Raw genomic sequence first — 20355 nt, 5'->3', positions numbered from 1 at the left:
ACCCAGACCTCCCTCATGCCCTGCCCTCTTTATATACAGCAGAGAGACACACAGGGAGGATTAGAGTGCTCCACACAGTCAGGACTGTGTTCTTGCTTTAGGCTGTATGACTTTGGGCGAGTCTGTTTTCTTTTGGAGCCTCGATTTTCTCATCTGTAAACCAAGATGGTTGGACCTTTTAGCTCTAAAATTTGTTGAGAATTATGGCTTCTGAAAAAAAGATGCTTCCTTTTTAATAGGATCCAATAATAGTTGGGGTGTTGGTCCTCTTCCCTAATCATGGCCAGATGATGTCAGCAAAAGAAGTCAAACTGGCAGGACTGACTGGATTGTTGGGTTGAGGATGGAGATTCTTTTTATTATTATTATCTGTATAAACCTATGGGGTAGAAGTGCAATTTTGTTTTGTTTTGAGACGGAATCTCGCTCTGTTGTCCAGGCTGGAATGCAGTGGTGCCATCTCGGCTCACTGCAAGCTCTGCCTCCCGGGTTCACGTCATTCTCCCGCCTCAGCCTCCTGAGTAGCTGGGACTACAGGTGCCCGCCACCACGCCCAGCTAATTTTGTTTTTGTATTTTTAGTAGAGACAGTGTTTCACCATGTTAGCCAGGATGCTCTCAATCTCCTGACCTCGTGATCCGCCCGCCTCGGCCTCCCAAAGTTCTGGGATTACAGGCATGAGCCACCGCACCTGGCCTGCAAGTTTGTTACATGCATACATCACAGGGTGATGAAGTCAGGGCTTTTAGGATATCTGTCACCCCAGTAATGTACATTGTACCCATTAAGTAATTTCTCATCATCCAGCTGCCTTCCACCCCCTCACGCTTCTGAGGCTCCATTGTCATTCTACTCTGTGTCCATGTGTACACATTGTTTAGCTTCCACTTTTAAGTGAGAACCTGTGAAATTTGTCCAAGTCTGACTTGTTTTACTTACAATAATGACCTCCAGTTCCATCCATGTTGCTGCAAAATACATGATTTCATTCTTCTTTATGACTGAATAGTATTCCATTGTGTATATATACCACATTTTCTTTATCTGATCATCCATTAATGGACACTTAGGTTGGATTACATATCTTTGCTATTGTGAATAGTGCTAAGATAAACATACAAGTGCAATTGTTTTTGTTTTGTTTTGTCTTGTTTGAGACAGGGTTTCACTCCCATCTTCCAGGCTGGAGTGCAATGGCACAATCTATGCTCACCGCAACTTCCACCTCCCAGGCTCAAGCGATTCTCCTGCTTCCGCCTCTTGTGTAGCTGGAACTACAGGCACATACCACCACACCCAGCTAATTTTTGTATTTTTTGTAGAGATGAGTTTTCACCATGTTGCCGAGACTGGTCTCAAATTCCGAAGCTCAGGTGATCCACCTACCTCAGCCTCCCAAAGTGCTGGGATTATAGGCATAAGCCACAGTACCTGGCCATAAGTGTCTTTTTATGTAATAATTTCTTTTCTTTTGGGTAGATACCCAATAGTGGGATTGCTGGATCGAATGGGTAGTTCTAATTTAGTTCTTTGAGAAATCACCATACTGTTTTCCATAGAGGTTGTACTAATTTACATTCCTACAAACCATGTATAAGTTCTCCCTGACCTCCACATCCTTGCCAGCATCTGTTTATTTTTTGACTGTTTAATATTAGCCATTCTAACTGGGGTATGATATCTCATTGTGGTTTTAATTTGCATTAGTGATGTTGAGCACTTTTTTGGTATATATTCTCGCCATTTGTATGCCTTCTTTTGCAAAATGTCTATTCACAGAGAATGAATATTCTCGCTTCTCTTTTCCCGGGGCCTCTGTGTGGAGCCACCATTCGTCAGGAACTGGGAGGGGGTTAGTGGTGAGAGACCACAGACACAGCCTCATAGGCCAGGGCCTCAGGAACATCACAGAGCACAGAAGTCCAAGGGGTGCTCACTTCCTGCTTCCTGTCATCTCACTTTGGGGCAATGTTCCATCCAATGGCCTGGCTAAGGTTTTGGAACTCAAGCATTTAACCAAGATTTGAAATATATTTGTGAAATACTGCATGAAGGCCTCAAAGAAATGTGTACTCTTTTCTTTCTTTTTCTTTATTGCAATCATCACTGTCGATAATAACTCTGAACCTACATGGCAATGCTTATTTTCATTCTGTCTCTGATTTATTGGAAGGGATCCACAACAGCAGTACAAATGTCCAGCATCACCTACTTATCATCTTTGCTTTGTGGGTTGCTTTTTTTTTTTTTTTTAGGAGGCAGGGTCTCGCTCTGTCACCCAGGCTGGAGGTTACCATAGCTCATTGTAACCTCAAACGCCTGGGTTTGAGCGATCCCATTGCTTCAGCCTCCCAAGTAGCTGGGACAATAGGCATACACCACCATGCCCGGCTATTTTTTATTTTTTGTAGTGATGGAATTTCCCTATGTTACCCAGGCTAGTCTTGAATTTCTGACCTCAAGTGATCCTCCTGCCTTAGCCCCCCAGAGTGCTGGGATTACAGGTAAGAGCCACCACATCCGGCACACTTTTTATGTTTTTAGGTTTGCACCTGTCTAGAAGTTCTTCTCTTTGTTTTCTGTTCTTAAGAGAATACACTGTGGTTATCTACAGAAATAAACTGATGAATAAATGATTTCGAAAAACAGAGCAAAAGGGTAGGAGAAGAAAAGAGAAGCCAGAATTTTTACTTTCTGGCTCATTTAGAGAAAATATGCTGTTAGACTTGACTTTTACAAAAGAGATTAAGAATACTCTTACCCAAATGTTTGGATGTTATGGTAATAGCCTTCTCACGTAATGCCTTTTAACCTTACACCCTGTTTTCTTTGGGGTTTTGTCGGGGCGGAGGCTGTATTTCTCCCTGGGTGTACCAGGGAGCTCTGGTTGCATGTTATTAAAAAGCAAGCTCTAAGGACCAGAAGAAAGGGAGGGCGTTTGCAGGTTCAATGGTGTGAGACTTAGAAAAGTTGATAAGAAGGATTAGAATTGAAGGGTAAAAAGACTCTTACAAAGCCAAGCCATTATAGGCCCCATTACTTTATATATATTCTCCAAAAATCACATGAATGAGGGGAAAGAAAGGAAGAAAAAAACTGGCTACAGTTCAGAACGTCAATTATGTCCTCTTTTAATCCCCTTTTCACGATTTATTTGACATTTTGAACAGTGGCCAAAAAAGCTATTATAACTATAAAACATATTCATTGGTATAAATCTCATTTGTTGAACGATTTAATTAAGGTATTGACATGCTTAATTGATACGCTAAGCCAAGACCATTTTTATATCTCATTTCCATATGCTTTCTGCTTTAAAAGAAGCGAGGAGCTGGATCTTTAAAAAAAAAAAAAAGTCTCCCTCCATAAAAATGCTATAGATTCATCTGTGCCTGACATCCCAGGGGACCACTTCCTGCCACTCTCCTTGATTTCGAGCCAGCCACTCCTCTAAGTGGCGCTGCTCAGAGGGAAAGTGATGTATACCCAGCTTGAGTGCCTGTCAGGCCCTCTTATGATCAATAGGAGAATATTTATATTAATAAAGCACCAAGTTAATTAAATAAAATGGTCCTCTGGGTAAACTTAAGATACTAGAGGATGGGCAGGAATCGATATATTCTGCCATTTGAACATTAAGTATGTGCCTTGAAATTTTATGGAGCTTTTAAAAATTCGCTTTGTAATGTAAAAAGTTTGAAACCACAAGTTTTCTCTGCCAAAACCTTGTCTCTGGCTTCCAGAGCTGAGGGGGACTGGAAAGACTGGAGTTGCTAGAGATGGGAGCTTAGGGGAAGTCCCAGCCGACCTCCCCCTGTTCTGGGGAGCTCCCCTCTGGCTGGATGCAAAGGTTGGGGGTATCTCGGAGGACGAGGCTGGGCTGAAGCACAAAGACCTGAGCTCAGCGCAGGTCCAGGGAGGATGGCACGTCCTCATCCCCAGAGGAACCTCAGGAGGAGATCCTGGGGAGGCTCAAATGCTAAGATCTTTCGCAAGAACCTCTGTCTGCAGCCCCACCCCTGCTTGGCTTCTGCCTGCACCTTTCCCTTTGGTTCTCTCAGCCTGTCTCTGTATGTCCATTCTTTTGTGTGTGTGTGTGTGTGCACGTGTGTGTGTGTGTGCACATATGTGTGTGTGTGCATGTGCACCTGTCTCCATCCTCTTTCTCTTTGCCCCATATCCGTGTCTTTCTCTGTGTGTCTCTTCCTTTCACGGTCTCTTCTGTGAAATACCTGTCTCTGTGTATGTGCGTTTCAGTCTCTGACTTTTTTTTTTCTCTTTTGCTTTCTCTGGTTTTATTGTCTCTGTCTCACTGTGTCAGTCTCCCTCTTTAACTGTCTTTCTCTCCCTCTCTCTGTCTGTCTCTATCTCATCTTTGTATCTGTCTGTCTTTAAAGGGATCACACATTCATGGACTCAGCGCCTCAGCACTCAGAGGCTGACTCTCTGGTCTGTCCCTGGCTCCTGGAGCAGCCTCCTCCACAGGGTTTGGAGATGGAAAAGAGGAAAGATACCCACTGAGTCCTGCCTCAAGCAGCTGGGTCCATTTGCAGAGGTGACATCATACTTGTTGCCCTGCTTGTCCGTTCCCAGGGACTATCTTCTCATTTTCTTAGTGTTGACCCGCAATGCCTAACACCCTGGGTACACTGTAGTCACCCTAGTAATGATGACGCTTCATTGAAATGTAAGCCCCAAGACAGCTTTAACAGGGTTGTGAGGATTTCCTTCTCCAAAGAGAGTAGCCACAACTGAGGAATTTGTTTCAGTGGTGACAAATGAACCTCCCATTCCCACCTTGTGTAATGATGGCTTTTCCTGCACGGCTCTGGACCCCTTTGAAGCTCACCCAGGCCTCAGCCTCCTTTGGAAGGCAGAAGGGTGCTTTGACTTGTCCTGAGTCTGCACAGAACGGCTGGACCAACATTCTGCTCTCGGCCCAGAGCCTGTGCTCGGGCAGGGGCCACTTCCCAGTGTCTTCCCACTGTCCCACCGACGCCCTTCAGGCCCCCCTTCTTTTCCCTCCTCTTTGTGGGAGTCTCCTGTCAACTTCTCCTCTGCACAGCAATTGCTGCACAGTCAACCATTTTCCAACCAGCCTCATAGGGGCTGGGCGGCTTTAGCCTGTGTTCCCATCTTCGCCATCTTCGGGAGATTGTGGTAGATTCCACGAGAGAGAGTATCCTTGCAGGACCCAGGAAACTTTGAGGCATGACAGGCTAAGTGGAAACCAATGACTACTTTCTTTCGTATTGAACTTGACCTGGAGTTGCTGCTTTACAGTTTTAGTGTTCCTCTGTAATATTCTGTGTGGCAAGAAGGCAGGGTTTTTCTTTTACTCACAGTGTTGAATGCTGACTTGAACAGATACAAGGACTGATAACAATCAGTACTTTTCCAGTGCTTTTTATGAACGACACAGCATGCGATGAACTCAAAATTCATGAACTATTTTATAATAATTCCCCCACATAGGTATTTTCATGGTCCACATTATACAGATGCAAAAACTGAGGCCCAGTCACGCAAGTGACAAAGCTGGAGTTCACACCAAGGTCTTTTAGGCTCCTAAGCCATGCGTTCACTACGGTACCTCACTGCCTCCTGGGGTCTTGGCCATAGGCACGACTTCTAGCAGGCATGTAAGGCAAGGAGTGGAGTTACCAAGAAAAGTACGGCTTGGGCTATAGTGGATGAATAGTCTCAGAGACACAAGAGAAGCGTTTTAGAAGTCACCCCCCACCCCCCGCCTCCTACCTCAGAGGTCCTTTTCTCTTTGCTGGGGACAGGGGAGTTGATTGTACTTGGCACGAGACTAGTGGCAGCAGTCTCACATTTGTCACTAATGAATTTCATCTCTGCAGTTCATTGGGTCCTCCCAGCGCTCATGTCCCTTGTCTAGTGCCTTTCAGGCTAATGGCCAGAAGCAGGTCTGGGATTAATTATTAGTGTTAACTTCCAACTTGGTGTAAATCTATTGAACTGCATCCATTTTTACATAAATAAGCAAGAGAACAGCATCTATTCTCCTGTAGTCAACAGCAGCACATCCACAGGTGTGAGTTATTAGCAATAACTGTAATTGCTTTGAATGGAACAATAAATAGTGCAGGGGGTCATGATGAGAAACGTCATTCTATAGTATTAACATAGCTTAATGGCTTAAGCTCCTATATACTTCATCCGTTACTGGGCTTCCAGAGGCCAGCTTTGCGACTCAGGGTGCTGAGGTCTTGCTGAATTGCTTTGCTGCTTTGGTGGAAGATAATTTTGAGCCTTTCTGAAGCATATCGATTTTATCGGCAGATGGCCCCAGGATAGCATCTCACCTCTACCATTGAGGTTTCACTTGTTTAATGGTCTTCTGAGAAGTTACAAGAAAGCACAGGCATATACAAGCCCCATGTCCTCGAGCTGCAGCACTGCTGCCAAACTCCAACCTCTGGGCAGCCGCAGCCCAGGCACAGCCCCTCCCCACCCTGTGCTGGCATGTCCACATTTCCTCGGTGGAGCAGAGTGGGCCACATAAGAGGAACTCTAGTGCCATATCATAAAGAGTATTAGGGTTAGGCAGATCCAGAGCAATGTTCAAAGAATCCTTTCTTCATGATCAAGCTGAACATTTAAGGTTACAGTGGGGTAGACACTAGGAAGTGGCTTCAATGTCTCCCAAACTACAGTGCCTTAGCCCTCTGACTTCCTCTCTTTTTCTCACCTCCTCACCTCACTGCCACCCCCAACTTTGTTACTGCACATCTTCAGCCTCTGGGAGGGTTTCCAGAGCTTTTAGACAACTTGCCTGGAAGGAGTCAGATCACAGGGTAGATTATCCCAAAGATCATCAGAACTTCTCCACTGCCAATGACCCCCTTCTAACATCTCCTGGAGGCTATTGCTTAAAATATCTCCTTCTGCACCTGAGTTTCATTATCTGTATTATCCTAATCTCCATAAGTGCCAGAATTCAGAAAGGAGGAGGGGAGAAGTTGTTCTTGGAGATGAAACACTGTCAGGCACACAGCCCTTTTCTGGATTGAATGCATTTTCCAAATCTATTGTACCCTCGTAGGCCAGGTTTAATCTGTATTCTGAAAAATCAAGTTATCTGTCCACTTCACCTATCTTCCCACTGTAATTGCTCATTCCCACGCCTCAGCTTAGCTCACTAAACCTTTCCCTGTCAAAGGCTTTATCTGTGGCTCCTTAGTTCACAAGCCTGTTCTAGGAACATTAGTTCTCAAGCATGATATGCCACCAGGCCTGCAGAGGTAGAAGGATGGAGGAGGACAGCCAGAGCCCTTTGTAATCCGAAGGGACAGACTGGACTTGGGGGGGAAAAAAGATTTCCATAGCTTGAGATGTGTTCTCAGTCATCCATGGACCAAGAAATGGCATAAAATCATGTTCACTTATTTTTTCCATCCACTTAACAAATATTTTTAAAGCTATACATCAGGCCTCACGCTCAGCAAAAGCTCCTGCCTACACGAAGCTAATAATTTAGTCCGAGAGCCATCATAAAACACCATATTGCCAACCTCCACATAGTCAGCATGGTGAAGCAGCAAGCAACCTTTCCAGAACCAAACTCACTCTTTCCTGTGCCCAGGTAGCTACTCTGCCTGTAAGTTTTTTGATAAAGTCAAATTTGACAGGGCCCTGGGACAAGTTACTGAGTTGAAAAGGACCGCCTTGGTGGACGATCTGCCATTTTATTTGAGCTTTATTTTTCAGGAAAAGATAAGAGGATGTAGAAAAAAGGTTGAATCGATCAGCCTCACTCCCCTCCTTCCTGACACCAACAGAAATGGGCCCAGATGGTAACTAAGAATATAAATTTAAGAAAAACATGTTAGAAGCACACTCCCCATCCCCTTAATTTTTGCTAATTGTCACTTAAGTAGATCTTCACCTATGGGATACTATGCCTCTGAACCTAGGCTATCAGGCCACAGACTAGGAGGCAAATGAGGGTGCCCAGGTCTGCAGTTAATCACAGAGCAGGCCAAATGCACACACTTCATTTCAGAACAATTTCATAAACGCTCTCCTGCCCCGATACCTCCCCCTCACTCACAAGATTTCATCTCCTAATTACAAAAGCTTTTTGGCATGGGAATGTCTTTGTGAAGCAGAGAGGACTCAATTTGGGCCATCTCTCTACAGAAGACACGGGAACAAGGACGCTTCTCCAATTAATCAGCAAATGCTTGGCTCCAGCTTTCGGGCCAAAGGATCGATTTACATAAAGCTACTTCTCGAGATGAATTTGCCTCCCCCTCTCCTCCCCCTGCCTTCCCCTTGTCCAGCCAGCATTAGACATGCTACTGGATTTCAGATTGACAGTGTCAGCTACGACAATCAAATTAGGGATGAAAACCTCAGATGGCTGCCAAGGAAGAGGGACAGAGGGGGTGGGGACCAGTATGTCAGCCTCAGAGGAGGATAAATTGTATAGAAATGGGTTCCCTTTCCCAAATCCCACTGGGCAGACACATAGCTTCAAACAATAAGAAACAAACAAAACGCCAGTCTCCATCCTTTTGAATCAGGTGAACAAGCCCCCTGTCCACACCCAACTAAGGTTGATAAATTAAACCAGAACTTCTCATTGGGCCCAAAATTGGCAGGGGACTATCTCAGGTACATAATTAGATCTTTACAATCAGATGATTTTCAGCACCAGATTTCTGCACACAATGTGAAGACACCAAAATCGCAGGTATACCCCCGAAGCGTATATAATGAGGTACGTGGGCACTGCGGAATGAGACGCCTGTGGTTGGAACCCCACTGATATTTCCTGGACCACTTAGTGACACAGGGAAGCCTGGACCAGAACAGAGGGCATAATTGGGCTGATAATGAGAGTTCCTCAATCCCATCTAATGTAACTAACTGCCATGTCGCTAAATTGAGATAATCCCAGGGATTAGTGAGCTGTTGAGAAGCTCAGCCTCTGTCCCATTTGCTGGAGATGATCAGTCAATTATAATGCTGTTTCATGAACACAAAGAGCCTTAGTTGGAGTTGCAGATGATAATTAAATGAAGAAAGCTTCTGTTTGGACTGGAAGCATCGGTTAACCCTGATAGCCCTGGAAGAGTGGTGGTTTGGAAAAACTCAGATTAAATCCTATGGCTGCGAAGAGCTATTTGTTCACAGGAGGAATGACTGAATGAATGGAATATTCTAAACCATGGATTTCTGCCCTGGATTCAGGGCTTTCAACCTTGACTGATTTTCCTCCACATTTCCTATCTGTGTACTCAAACATCCCAAGCAGTCTTGTATCAGGCTCCTTAGATTGGTTCCAACATCTGAAGACGTTTTCCCTCCCTTGGCAATGAGATGCCGTGTAGCTACAGCATCAAGTTCCTTATTCTAGAACATACTGTCCAATACAGTAGGCACTAGCTATGTGTGATCACTGAGCACGCAGAATGTGGCCAGTCCAGATTGAGCTGTGTGTAAAATACACATCAGACTTTAAAGACTTGGTATGAAAAAAGGAATGTAAAACATCTCATTAATAAATGTTTATATTGATTACATCTTGAAATGGCAATCTTTTGGATATATTGAGTTAAATATCATATTAAAATTAATTTCAACTGTTTCTTTTTACTGTTTTTAATGTGGCTAATAGAAAATTTTAAATTGCATTCTTGGCTTGTGATATATTTCCGTGGGACAGTGCCGTTCTGGAATTAGCAGATCGCCCCTGAAGAGTTGACAGTCTCTGCATCCTCGCCGGTCACAAATCTGAGCCTGCAGGTCAAGTTCTTCCCAGGGTGAAGCATCCAATTGGCCGGCACAGAGGCCAATTATTTTGTTCTGATTTTGTTGAAATAACATCCCCAGCTCACTTTCTGACTACTCCTGTTGTCCACATGCAGCCTGACTTCCTCATTTACTTTACCTGCACAACCCTGAAGCATTTGAGTTTGCAATCTTTGGAACACCTGCCCAGAAAGAGACAAAACAGGCACTCACATTGGTAACTAGTCACAGAGCAAACCCATAACCTCAACTCCATCTGTAACCTTTTGTAGAAGCTTGCAGCCTGACAGGTTCTTTTCCTTTTTCCCTGTGGTCAGAATGCTCCCCTGGGACCAAGTGTCTTATCTTCATAGTGCTTGGACCTCAGGCCTTCACCCTCAGTCACGGCTCCAGGACTGTTTCTCAGCCTGGCTGCTCAGCCCTGCTCATCACCTGCCCTGTAGTGATTTCTTCCAGATTTCAGCCTTCCTAGAAAACTGTAGGTAATCCCTGGTCTGTGAGGCCCTATCAGGAATGTCCTAATCCCAGCAACCTGTCTCCTCTTCAAGCTTGAAGGAGTCCAAGGACAAAGTGCTTGGTTTTCTTCTGCCATGTCTCTGGCTCCCAGAGGAGGGTGTAGCCATCCATGAACTCTTACCCTTCTAGGTCAGCCTCCCCGGGCTTCTGAGTGGATTTCTGAAATACAGATTAAATGTCATCATTCTCCCCACTTCAGCCATCTCCTGTGACTCTGCCTATCCCACAGGCATTTTATCCAACATCAGCAGTCTCGTGTCTGAGACACAGGAGGCCTTTGCATCCTGCTCCCAAAATTTTCCCTAAAATTAGACTTTAACATTTAAGGTAGTAGGATGTTATATTTGTGAACTTCATGCTAGAACCTGAAGATAAGAATTTGCATTATATACTACATTAGAGTTTAGAAAGCACTCGCTTGTCCATTACCTCTGATGCCTATCCCAGTTTCTTAGAAGTGCAAGTTGAGATTCAGAGAATTGAACTGGTACTCTTAAAGACACACAGCCTGTTGAGTAGCAGAACCGGGATGTGAACTTAGCACCTAATCCGATGCAATAATCATTCCACCCATGGTCCTCAAACTTGTTTAAAATTAGACTCAAGCCCATCCTTAGGGTTTCTGATTCAATAGGTCTGGCATAGACCCCAGGAATCTGCATGCTTTTTTTTATTACGGAAAATGTCACACATACATAAAAGCAAAGTGCAGATGATAAATGAACCTCCCTCGCACTTTATCACCTAGCTCCAATAAATATCAACCCACAGCCAACCTCGTTTCATCTATTCTACCACTTCTTCCTCTCCTATATTATTTTGAAGCAAAACTTAGAGATCATCATTTTATTCTTATTTCAGTATGTATCTCTCAAAGATAAAGACACAAATGAAAGAAAACATAACCACAGTTCTATTCTCACTTTAAATTTTAAAAAATTAACAGGAATGAATGTTTATTTTGTTCTTATAGCGGGGTTCATGGTCCATCTGATCAGAACATTCTTCTATGACAACTGCCCGGTACCATCCCAACTCTTGATCATATCTTTATACTGTTCTGATTTTTCCCAAACTGTCCACCTTGAAAGATAAAACCAAAGTACCTGATGAAACAAGCCTGCATTCCCTGTGAATCCTGGTGATTCAGAGTGGCATCTCTCTCTTTTCCTTCTGAAAATTTAAAAAGATTTTGGACCCCGACTAAAATAAACTATAAAATCTTTTGCTTGGTGTCTGGAGCAACCCATAGTGTGAGTTTAGAGACAGGCTTTCTTCTGGATAAAAAGGAAGAAACAGTGAAACTGGTGCTCTCTTTTTTTTTTTAGATGAAGTCTCGCTCCGTCGCCCAGGCTAGAGTGCAGTGGCACGACCTCGGCTCACTGCAACCTCCCACTCCCGGGTTCAAGCCATTCTCCTGCCTTAGCCTCCCAAGTAGCTGGGATTACAGGTGCCCACCACCATGCCTGGCTAATTTTTGTATTTTTAGTAGAGTTGGTGTTTCACCATGTTGGCCAGACAGGTCTCAAACTCCTGACATCAGGTGATCCACCCGCCTCGGCCTCCCAAAGTGCTGGGATTACAGGCATGAGCCACCACCCATCCTTGCTCTCACTTTTTGAGGTGTCTAGATGTTTATTTTATATTTGTAAAAGTAAGGGAGTCTATTTCTTTGTGTCTGGGATAAATAAGGATGTAAACTGCAGGATGACAGAAACTTGGGACTATCCACTTTTCTCTCTCAACTTCAACCATAGTGGAACACATAGTTAGGTATTCAATTCATTTTTTTGGGAAATGAGCAGCTGAGCTGACACTTAATCTGTCAGTATTAAACATCTGAATGGCAGGGCCAGGACTTTTCTGATGAATTTGTGAGGGGAAGGATTGCAGAAAGAGCTTTTATTGATATCCTTCATCCAGTAACTTTTTAACATCGAGGGAACACGCAATGTAAGCTCTCACTGCAATGAAATATTCAGAAACACAACTAGAGCAGTGGGAAATAATTGGCGTTTTTTTGTCCCCCATTGATACTTTGATTCCCTGGATCCCTGAGATAGGTGGTAGTTCTTTCAGGAAATGAATCAGTTACTCCATTGTAATCTTCCTCAGACAAAGGCTGCCATTGACTGGACACCCAGCTGGAGGTACCAGAGCTTAGCTGGGACATATGCTTGGTGCTCATTTGATTTTGACAGTGACCCAACTGCAAACATATAATCTTGCTTATTAAGATAAATTGCCTGCAGAAGAGATGTACCTATTAAGATAAATCCTCCCTGAAGTCCACATTGTAGAATCCCCAGGGGATAATTTTTCCTGCATGTTTGTCCCTCCTGCTGTATAAAATAAGGTAAGCAAAACAGTGTCTGTCCCTTTAGTTCCTAGCACAGAGCGATGTGTCACCGGGTTACTATATATTAGAAAGTTGGAGTTCAGGGGGCGGGAGCAAAGACTGCAGCTTTATGTAAGATGGTAGTATTATTGAGAGTACAGGAAATTTTAGATTCGTAGATTTTCCATCAAAAATTTTTAAATCCCTAAATGAGTTTTGATTGATACTGAATGCACCAATGGGCAGGTTTCCTCCTACTAGGCAGAGAATGTGAAAGTAATTTAAATATATATTCAGGCCAAAGAGAATCAGAATGGTAATCCATTGCCTTGATCGCAAATCCAATAATGGTTCCAAATATAAATGCTTTTAAGATCATCCCCTATTTTAGCCTAACTAATCAAGAGTTGATGGAATTTTTTTTTAATGTTACTGAAAAGACGCCACATTGGTCTCAGTGCAGAGGGATTGAGGAGGTAAACAAAGAAGTGTAAACCTCATCAGACGCCAGATTGGGTTGTTCCCACGTTCTTTGGTCAGTTAGTTTCCCATGTAGCCTCTTGATCTTCGGTCCCAGATATGCTATCTTTTGATAGTGATATTTTAACCTGCTGAGGACTTGTAGATTTAGAACTATCCCCGAAGCCTTCTTAGGAATACTTTGGGGTGGATCTCCTTGGGTTCCTTCTATTGCTACTGGATCCTATCACCTGCTTCTTTGAACTTCACTGCTAAAGTCTCCTAGCTGGCAACATCTTCAGCAATCTGTCCTTGGGGTGCTGGAGCCACCACCCCCAGCATTCATGGAGGGCAGGCAGAGCCTGGGAATTTACATTTCTCCTGAGTGGTCCCTAACCAAGGACTGTCTGTTGCAAGGCTGCAAAAGCCCAGCTTCCTTGCTCAGAGACAGGAGTTCCCCATGGTATTGGACTAAGGCCAAGACTTCACCTGATTGTACTTTTATTTGCCTTTTCCATTCGGTTTCCATCCCTCACTGGTCTCTCCCGGGAGCACTTCATTAATCAATCACTTAACCCCCGTGTCCTTGGCTCGGTGTCTGCTTCTGAGAGAATCCAACACAAGACAGACCTTTTATTTCTGAATCCAGCTCTCCCATTTTATCCAAAAGAATCTAGAATCAAACATGGCTACCCCTGTCCAGATGATAGATGAGAGAAACTTTAATCCCTCCCTCAGATTTTATGGAAAGAGTACAGCAACATTTATGTGTCTTATTCTTTGTAGAGTTGAAGGCATATGTCCTGGGGATGCGGAAAAAGGACATTTTCAGCAATGTCAATCCAATGCTAAATGGGAGGAAACTACACAAAAGGAAATGCAGCTATTCATTGAGTGCCTACAGTGTTCTAGATGCTGTGCAGAGTGCTCTGCAGAGCACTACAAGCTGTAGTTTAATGTCATAATGGCACTTGTATAGACTTCCAGTTGGGACTGATATTTCTGGGTGCAGTATCCATATGACTTAGGAAAGCAGTCCCATTTGACAGTTGGAGATGTGAGACAGTCATGCAATTGACTAGATTCACACAACTAACGTGCAAATGATTCCACACGGTGCTCTACACGTAATCATTTCGCTCTCACAATTAACTGTTGAGGTTGGTAACACTAACATCCCCACTGTAAAGTTGGGGAAACTGAGGCAAAGAGCATTTTAATAACTTGAATGATCATACAGCTCGTAAGTAACCCCCCCTACTTCAGAAACAACAAATCTCCAAGTTTTGAGGCGCTTCCAAGCCCCATTTTGTAGCTTCAGAATTAATCTGGGAGTGACATCTAGGATCAAAGTCCCTCCACAAACTGCCATTTAACACAGAGAGGATTTCCTGGTAGCATGAATGTGACCAAGACAAGTGCATCGTCCCCAGCAGGGCAAAGAGGAGAACGTGTTCCTGCTCCTAGTCTTGCAGGGGTAGGGGTGAAGGTGGGAACTGTCATTCTCTGCTCCTCCGAGAACAAAGCATGCCTGACATTGCAGGGAGGGCCCCAGGAAGCATTTCAAAACCTCCACTGGAACTAGACAGGCTTTCAATCCATTTATCAAAGTGTCTGTAGTTCCCATTTCAAGGTAGATGAAGCAATAATAAATTTGTGAAGAAAGTTAATCTGTGTCCAAAGCATTTTAGTAAATTAAAAAGTGGGGAGGGTGGCTGGAAGGGGGATATATTGGTTCTTGCCAACTCCTATTTGACTTACTGTCTCCTTAATAAGTCCTCTTTGGTCTTGTGTTTTTGGATGGAATAATCGGTCAGTTAATCATTTTCCGGAAGCTGGAAAATGCACTTTAGCTAATGCAGTTCTCCTTTTCTCTCAGAACCCTAATTATTTAAAAAGGCATCCCAATTCCTAGCCCTACTCCCCAACCAAGAAAGCCTTTCCCACCAGCCATCTTCCTTTACTTACCCAGATGCACCCTACTCCAATCTCATACCTTTCTTCTAGTGTTTAAAAAAACAAAAATCCCCTTCTCGGGTCACTTCTGAGCATTTCTGCCCTCCTCAGCCCTGAGCTGCTTCCCTCATGAAAGGGGAGGCACTAAAACCCCAACAAGCAATTGGCCAGCACTAGGCTCTTGGGCATTGTGGATAGATTTTGTTATTTTTATTTAAGTGTCAGTGGAAAATGGTGGCTCTTGTCTCTCTCAAGGATAGTACTTAACAATAGCTCCGTGCTCTGGCACCACGCTGAGATAAACACACTATTAGGAACTCTCACAAAGGCCCTGTGATAATTGTGAAGGGACGGTTACCGAAAATGAAGCACCCAGCCCTGAACCCTCCTCCACGCCCCATCAGTAACACCATTAAAGCTGTCAGTTTGTCAGCCCACTGGAGGTATTTATGAAATCAATATACAGTCCTGCAGATGGATGGCAGCAGTATTGTTAGCCGGAGAAGAGAGGCTCAATGAAAAATAAAATTAATAAAATTTACAAGCAGATTGTCATGGGGAACAGATAAATTCCCTACAATCTACTGTTTTGCTCAATTGGGACAGGAGAAAAGCAGTGACAGGGAGATGGAAAAAAAAGCTGTGTTTTAACTGGGCTCCTTAAAGTAGGAGCAAGGCTGGTTATATTTACAGCAAGAAAATAGTGAACAGAAACCAAAGCGTTGCCCCACCCAAGTGCAGGATTTCGCCTGTGTAGGAGGTCTCCCAGCAACATGGCCAGATTTTTCTGCTTAAATATCACTCTCCTCTCCTCATCCCACCGTATTGCAAACCAGAACCTTTGTACAACTGCTACTCCTCCCAGTATATTTTGGGATGTTGTCTATTCCAACAAGGTTAGTGCATTACTGGAATACATGCCCCCTCATCCAGCTTCCAACTATGGGTCAAGCTGACAGCTCTATACCTCTCTCCTGTTTGCTGCCCCTGCCTCTGATTTTGATCACATCAACCATTTTCCAAAAGTGTGACTGGGGCTCATCTTCCAGAGCCGCCAGAGAGAGCAGCCAAGCCTGGGAGGGTAGTGGGCAAAGGCTCGGTGGCCTACAGACCAGCTTCATTTGGCAGAAAAGACTGGACTCATTGTGACTTCCAGAGCCTTGGGTGCTGCCCAGATGCCTGGTGGAAATTGCATTAGTCGGATGACAGGACCTGGGCCCCTGCTCCAGAGGCTGATGGAGAGCAGCTGAGTGGCCTTGGTGACACCGCCTGACCTCTGCTGTCATCATGGGCTTTGTTCAGCGCCCGGACTCCAGGCTGGAGCCCAGCTCATTGAATCAGGCCTGGCTGGGGGAGCCTGAGACAGGGCTCATTGTGCATCTGAATTTACTTACATCGGTTGCAGACAGAGGAAAGTGGATTTGAGTTGGGAAGCACCCTGTTATTCAGCCCCAGAAACCACTAGTACTTATACCTGCACTCTACCCCAAGTCTGAGCCTTGTTTTGTGGGCCTAAAAGTGGCCCCAGATGATCCTCAAGTTTCGTTTTAGCTAGCTGCTCAGAGCACATGGCTTGTCTCAGCAGGGGATGGGAGATCAGAAAAAAGTGGATACCTCTTTTCTGTTTCCTCTTTTCCCTCCTGCCCCTTTGCAAAATGTTCATTTAGACTGCCCAGATTTTAGTGGAGGGCAGTCGTCTGATCTCTCCTGCCAAATATATCTGGAGTCATCTAAAGCTTTTGATTAGGTGCCCTTGGAAAATCAGCATGGGAGTGTCCACAGGTACAATCTGTCTCTAGGTCAACTCAGGACCCGTTTAACCTGTGACCAGCAAGGTCTCCTTATAGGACCCCATACCAAGGAAATAGTTGGACAAGTATCCCCAAAATGTGCATGCAGAGAAATTCACCCTAGTGTTTCTTTAAATAGCAAGTAAATAAATAAATGCCTACCCAACGATTTGGGACCATGTAGCCACTCATACAGTTGGACGATATACAGCCATTAAAAATGTTGGTATCAATGCGCTACTAATGACAGGGACAGATGTTCTCAATATAGCAAACAAGAATAATAGGTTATAATAGACTGTATATTATGAGGTCATATTGGTGGAATTTTATATATATAACTCGTGATTGGTAGCAGTAGTTAGATCTGCATTGTTAATTTTTTTTACCTTATATTTGAGGGTTTTTGGGGTGTTCTTTTAAAAAATAATTGCGTATGTATAGTGGTGTGTGTTTGTATGACACACCTTTTATATCTGAAGAAAGTGTAAAGGGCTCGCTGTGTCCCTAGCCCCTGGCTGTGCGCCCCCCACCACGCCATAGTCCTCAGAGAGGTTTCTGCAGCCCGTGGCTGTGCGGGACCAGCAGGAGGGAGGCCTGGCATGAGTGTTTTGCAGGGCCAGTTTGCACGCTCTGGAGCCCTGATGGGTCTTTACAGATTGATTACTTGTTGAGATCCAAGCAGGCCTGAGTTCTGAGTGAAAACAAGTGCACATGTTTGGTCTAGCAAAAACTAAAAGTGGGAAGCAAAACAAACAAGCCCGTCTCTTTCTTAGAAAGGAAATAGGGCTTTGGGAAGGCTTAGAGCCTAGGACAAGACTTAGGTTTAGCCAGCTGTGGGACCTGACAGTATCCCTTACCCTCCTTAAAGCAACATGCTGGCACTGCTTAATGCTAGATGAGGTGCCTGTGGGACCCCCACTTCGGATGGATCTGTGGAAATGCAATTCGAATTTATCATGCCTGTCACTAAGAAGATCCAGGGACCCCCAGGAATCTCTGGGACTCTAGAATAAGCTGAAGTGGTCATCCCGCATCAGAAAATCAGAATGGGCAGGCTCTGTTGCAATCCCACATGACAAAGGCAGATTGTCCTGAGCAGCAGAGGACAGCTCTGAGAGATGGGAGATTGAGCTGCGGCGTTGACCCCACAGTGGGGGAGGAGTGCCTGTGGGGCTTGGGAGCAGGGGCGGGGAGTGGGGGCAGGGGGGTGTCTCCGGGAGGTGGGAAAACAGAGAATTGGGTGCAGTATGTGCAACAAATAAGCCAGCATCTTGGCTCGTGGCCTGGAGGTGCGAGACCACCCACAGAGCCCGCCCTGGAGGCGAGCTGCTCCGCCTGGTAACCATTTCAGCAAAGGCCATCACTTGAAGAACAATGTGAATGCTTATAGCAGCCCGGGGCCTGAGACCAAACAGCCCCCATACACTCTGACGGCAGAGGCAGCAGCCTGGGTGGGGGGGATTGTTATCATTTAATGAGATGCAGATCCAGACAGCCCGGGTCTTTAACGCAGTGTGCCTCTTCTCTTCTTGTTTAGAGATTTGAGTGAAAACCAGATCCAGGGGATCCCGAGGAAGGCGTTCCGCGGCATCACCGATGTGAAGAACCTGTAAGTGATGTTTTCCTTGCTTCACTACAGATGTGGCTAACTCGGGCTCTCTGACCAGAGTGAGGGTGAGGGATGGGAGAGGAGGGCGGTCCAGGTGCCTTCAGAGATGAGATTGAGGGCTGTGCTCGAGTGGTTTCTAGGGAACACACGTTGGATGCCACAATAGTGTCACAGAAACCTGTACTTCGCTGGTTTGTCATCCCCAGATATAAGCACTGGAGCCTCAGTGCCTGGTGACTTAGAGTCTGGCCCTACAGAGCCTTGGTGCAAGCCAGCTTTGCCCAGCATCATTATCATCTTCTGTAAAATGGGGATGGTAACCTTGTGGGCATGTTTTGTGCAACTGAGAAAGTGTTTAAAAGAAAGAAATATCTTAGTGTCTCATGCATAGTATGTGGTCAATCAATTGGAACATTGATGATGATGGTGCCGAAGCTCTCACTCTTACTAACAGCATCGTCATCAGCGCCTGAGAGACAGCGTGGAGACCTGTATCCCAGGAAGTTGGGGAGACATAGCCAGATCCACTTCCACTGCCCTAGGATTTTTTTTATACTTTTTATTTTGAAATTATTTTTGATTCGCAGGAAGTTTCAAAAAATAGTAAACAAGTCCGTGTACTAGTTTCCTCCAATGGTAGCATCTGACATAACCACAGTACAGTATCAACACTAGGAAACTGGCATTGGTACAACCCACAGATGTTAGTTTTCAGATTTCACAGCTCCACGTGTACTCACTTGCGTACGCCTGTGTGAGCGCAGGCATGTGTAGTTCTGTGTGATTTCATCACGTGCAGATTCGTGCAGCTGTCACCACAGTCAAGAGGCAGGACTATTCCAGCATGACATTTTTGAACTTTGACTATTTCCTACCTGGCTTCTACTACTGACCCCTTATTCATGACTCCTGGGCCCCTACAAGGACTATGCCTTGAATTTTCTGCCTAAACCATTGTGCCCACGGGGTCGGAACATGCTTTTGGAGAGGGATAGGGAAGACGGTCTGGTTTGGCTGAGCAAGCACTTCTGCCCAGTAGCCTTCTCTGCAGCCCCAGATTCAATTTGAGACGTCTTAAGGGAGGCTCAGAAAAAAAGACATTGTCACTTTTCCCTATAATGAATGCAGAGGTTTTAGTTTACTGGCACACTGAAGGCAGCTGGTGATGGCTTCCAGATGCAGGTTATCTGCCTCCCCTGTGGCCTTAGCGGAAAGCTTTTGGTGTTTAACATGCAAAGCACACAAGAGGGCAGAGGCGTCTCTGGGGGTGGGTGGAAGGAACGGAGAAGCAGAGAGGACTTTGCAAGGGGCTTGAGGACAAGGAGGCTGCCCGCTGCTGCTTCTGAGGGTGTTTTCCCAAGAGCAGGAGAGGACGGGGTAGAGCAGCCACAGCCACAAAGAATGGGAGTTCCTTTGCAGGACAGGTATAGGTTTCTCTCAAGAAATAGCCTCCTGAGTTTACATCTTCCTGAGAAAATGAGATACAGAAAAGCCAAACCTTCAAAACCACTAAATAGATAGAGATCTTCTCTCATCCTGAACTGGCACTTTTAACATTTCAGAGTGCTTTTCTAGCATTTCGTTCCGTGCAGTCCAAGAACTCAAGACTGTTCACATGAACCAGAAACAACTATGTTAATTAGCCTGCCAGAATGTCAGGAGGCAAGAAAATGGAGGCCCAGAGAGGGCAGTGACTAACTCAAGGTCAACCAGCTTTCTGATGATTGAACCCCAAAAGAACATTTTGCGTATATAAAGTGATATATCGGTCAGATCTCATGACACTAATTTTAAATGGATCCATTAACCAAAAAGAACATATTGTATTGATGTATAAGCAAGGCTGGACAGTTAATTACCAACTATGTTTTTGATTGTTAAGAAAGCAAATAATCCCACGA

At 44.8% G+C, this 20355-nt stretch overlaps 1 protein-coding gene across 1 annotated transcript in view; it reads left to right on the top strand.

The window, feature by feature from the left end:
- Window positions 1–20355, top strand: part of SLIT3 (slit homolog 3 (Drosophila)) — a gene marked incomplete at its 5' end in the record, with an annotated part of 547731 nt that overhangs the window by 304718 nt on the left and 222658 nt on the right. Inside the window, one exon of the mRNA XM_011997974.1 lies at window positions 18383–18454. Within this exon, the coding sequence (XP_011853364.1) occupies window positions 18383–18454 (72 nt within the window). The remainder of the gene's footprint in view (window positions 1–18382; window positions 18455–20355) is intronic.

The sequence above is a fragment of the Mandrillus leucophaeus genome, unplaced genomic scaffold (genome assembly GCF_000951045.1).
Source record: "Mandrillus leucophaeus isolate KB7577 unplaced genomic scaffold, Mleu.le_1.0 Scaffold115, whole genome shotgun sequence".
Lineage (NCBI taxonomy): Eukaryota > Metazoa > Chordata > Mammalia > Primates > Cercopithecidae > Mandrillus > Mandrillus leucophaeus.
The sequence above is the reverse complement of the archived record's forward strand: the minus strand, read 5'-3'. Positions and strand labels throughout refer to the sequence as shown.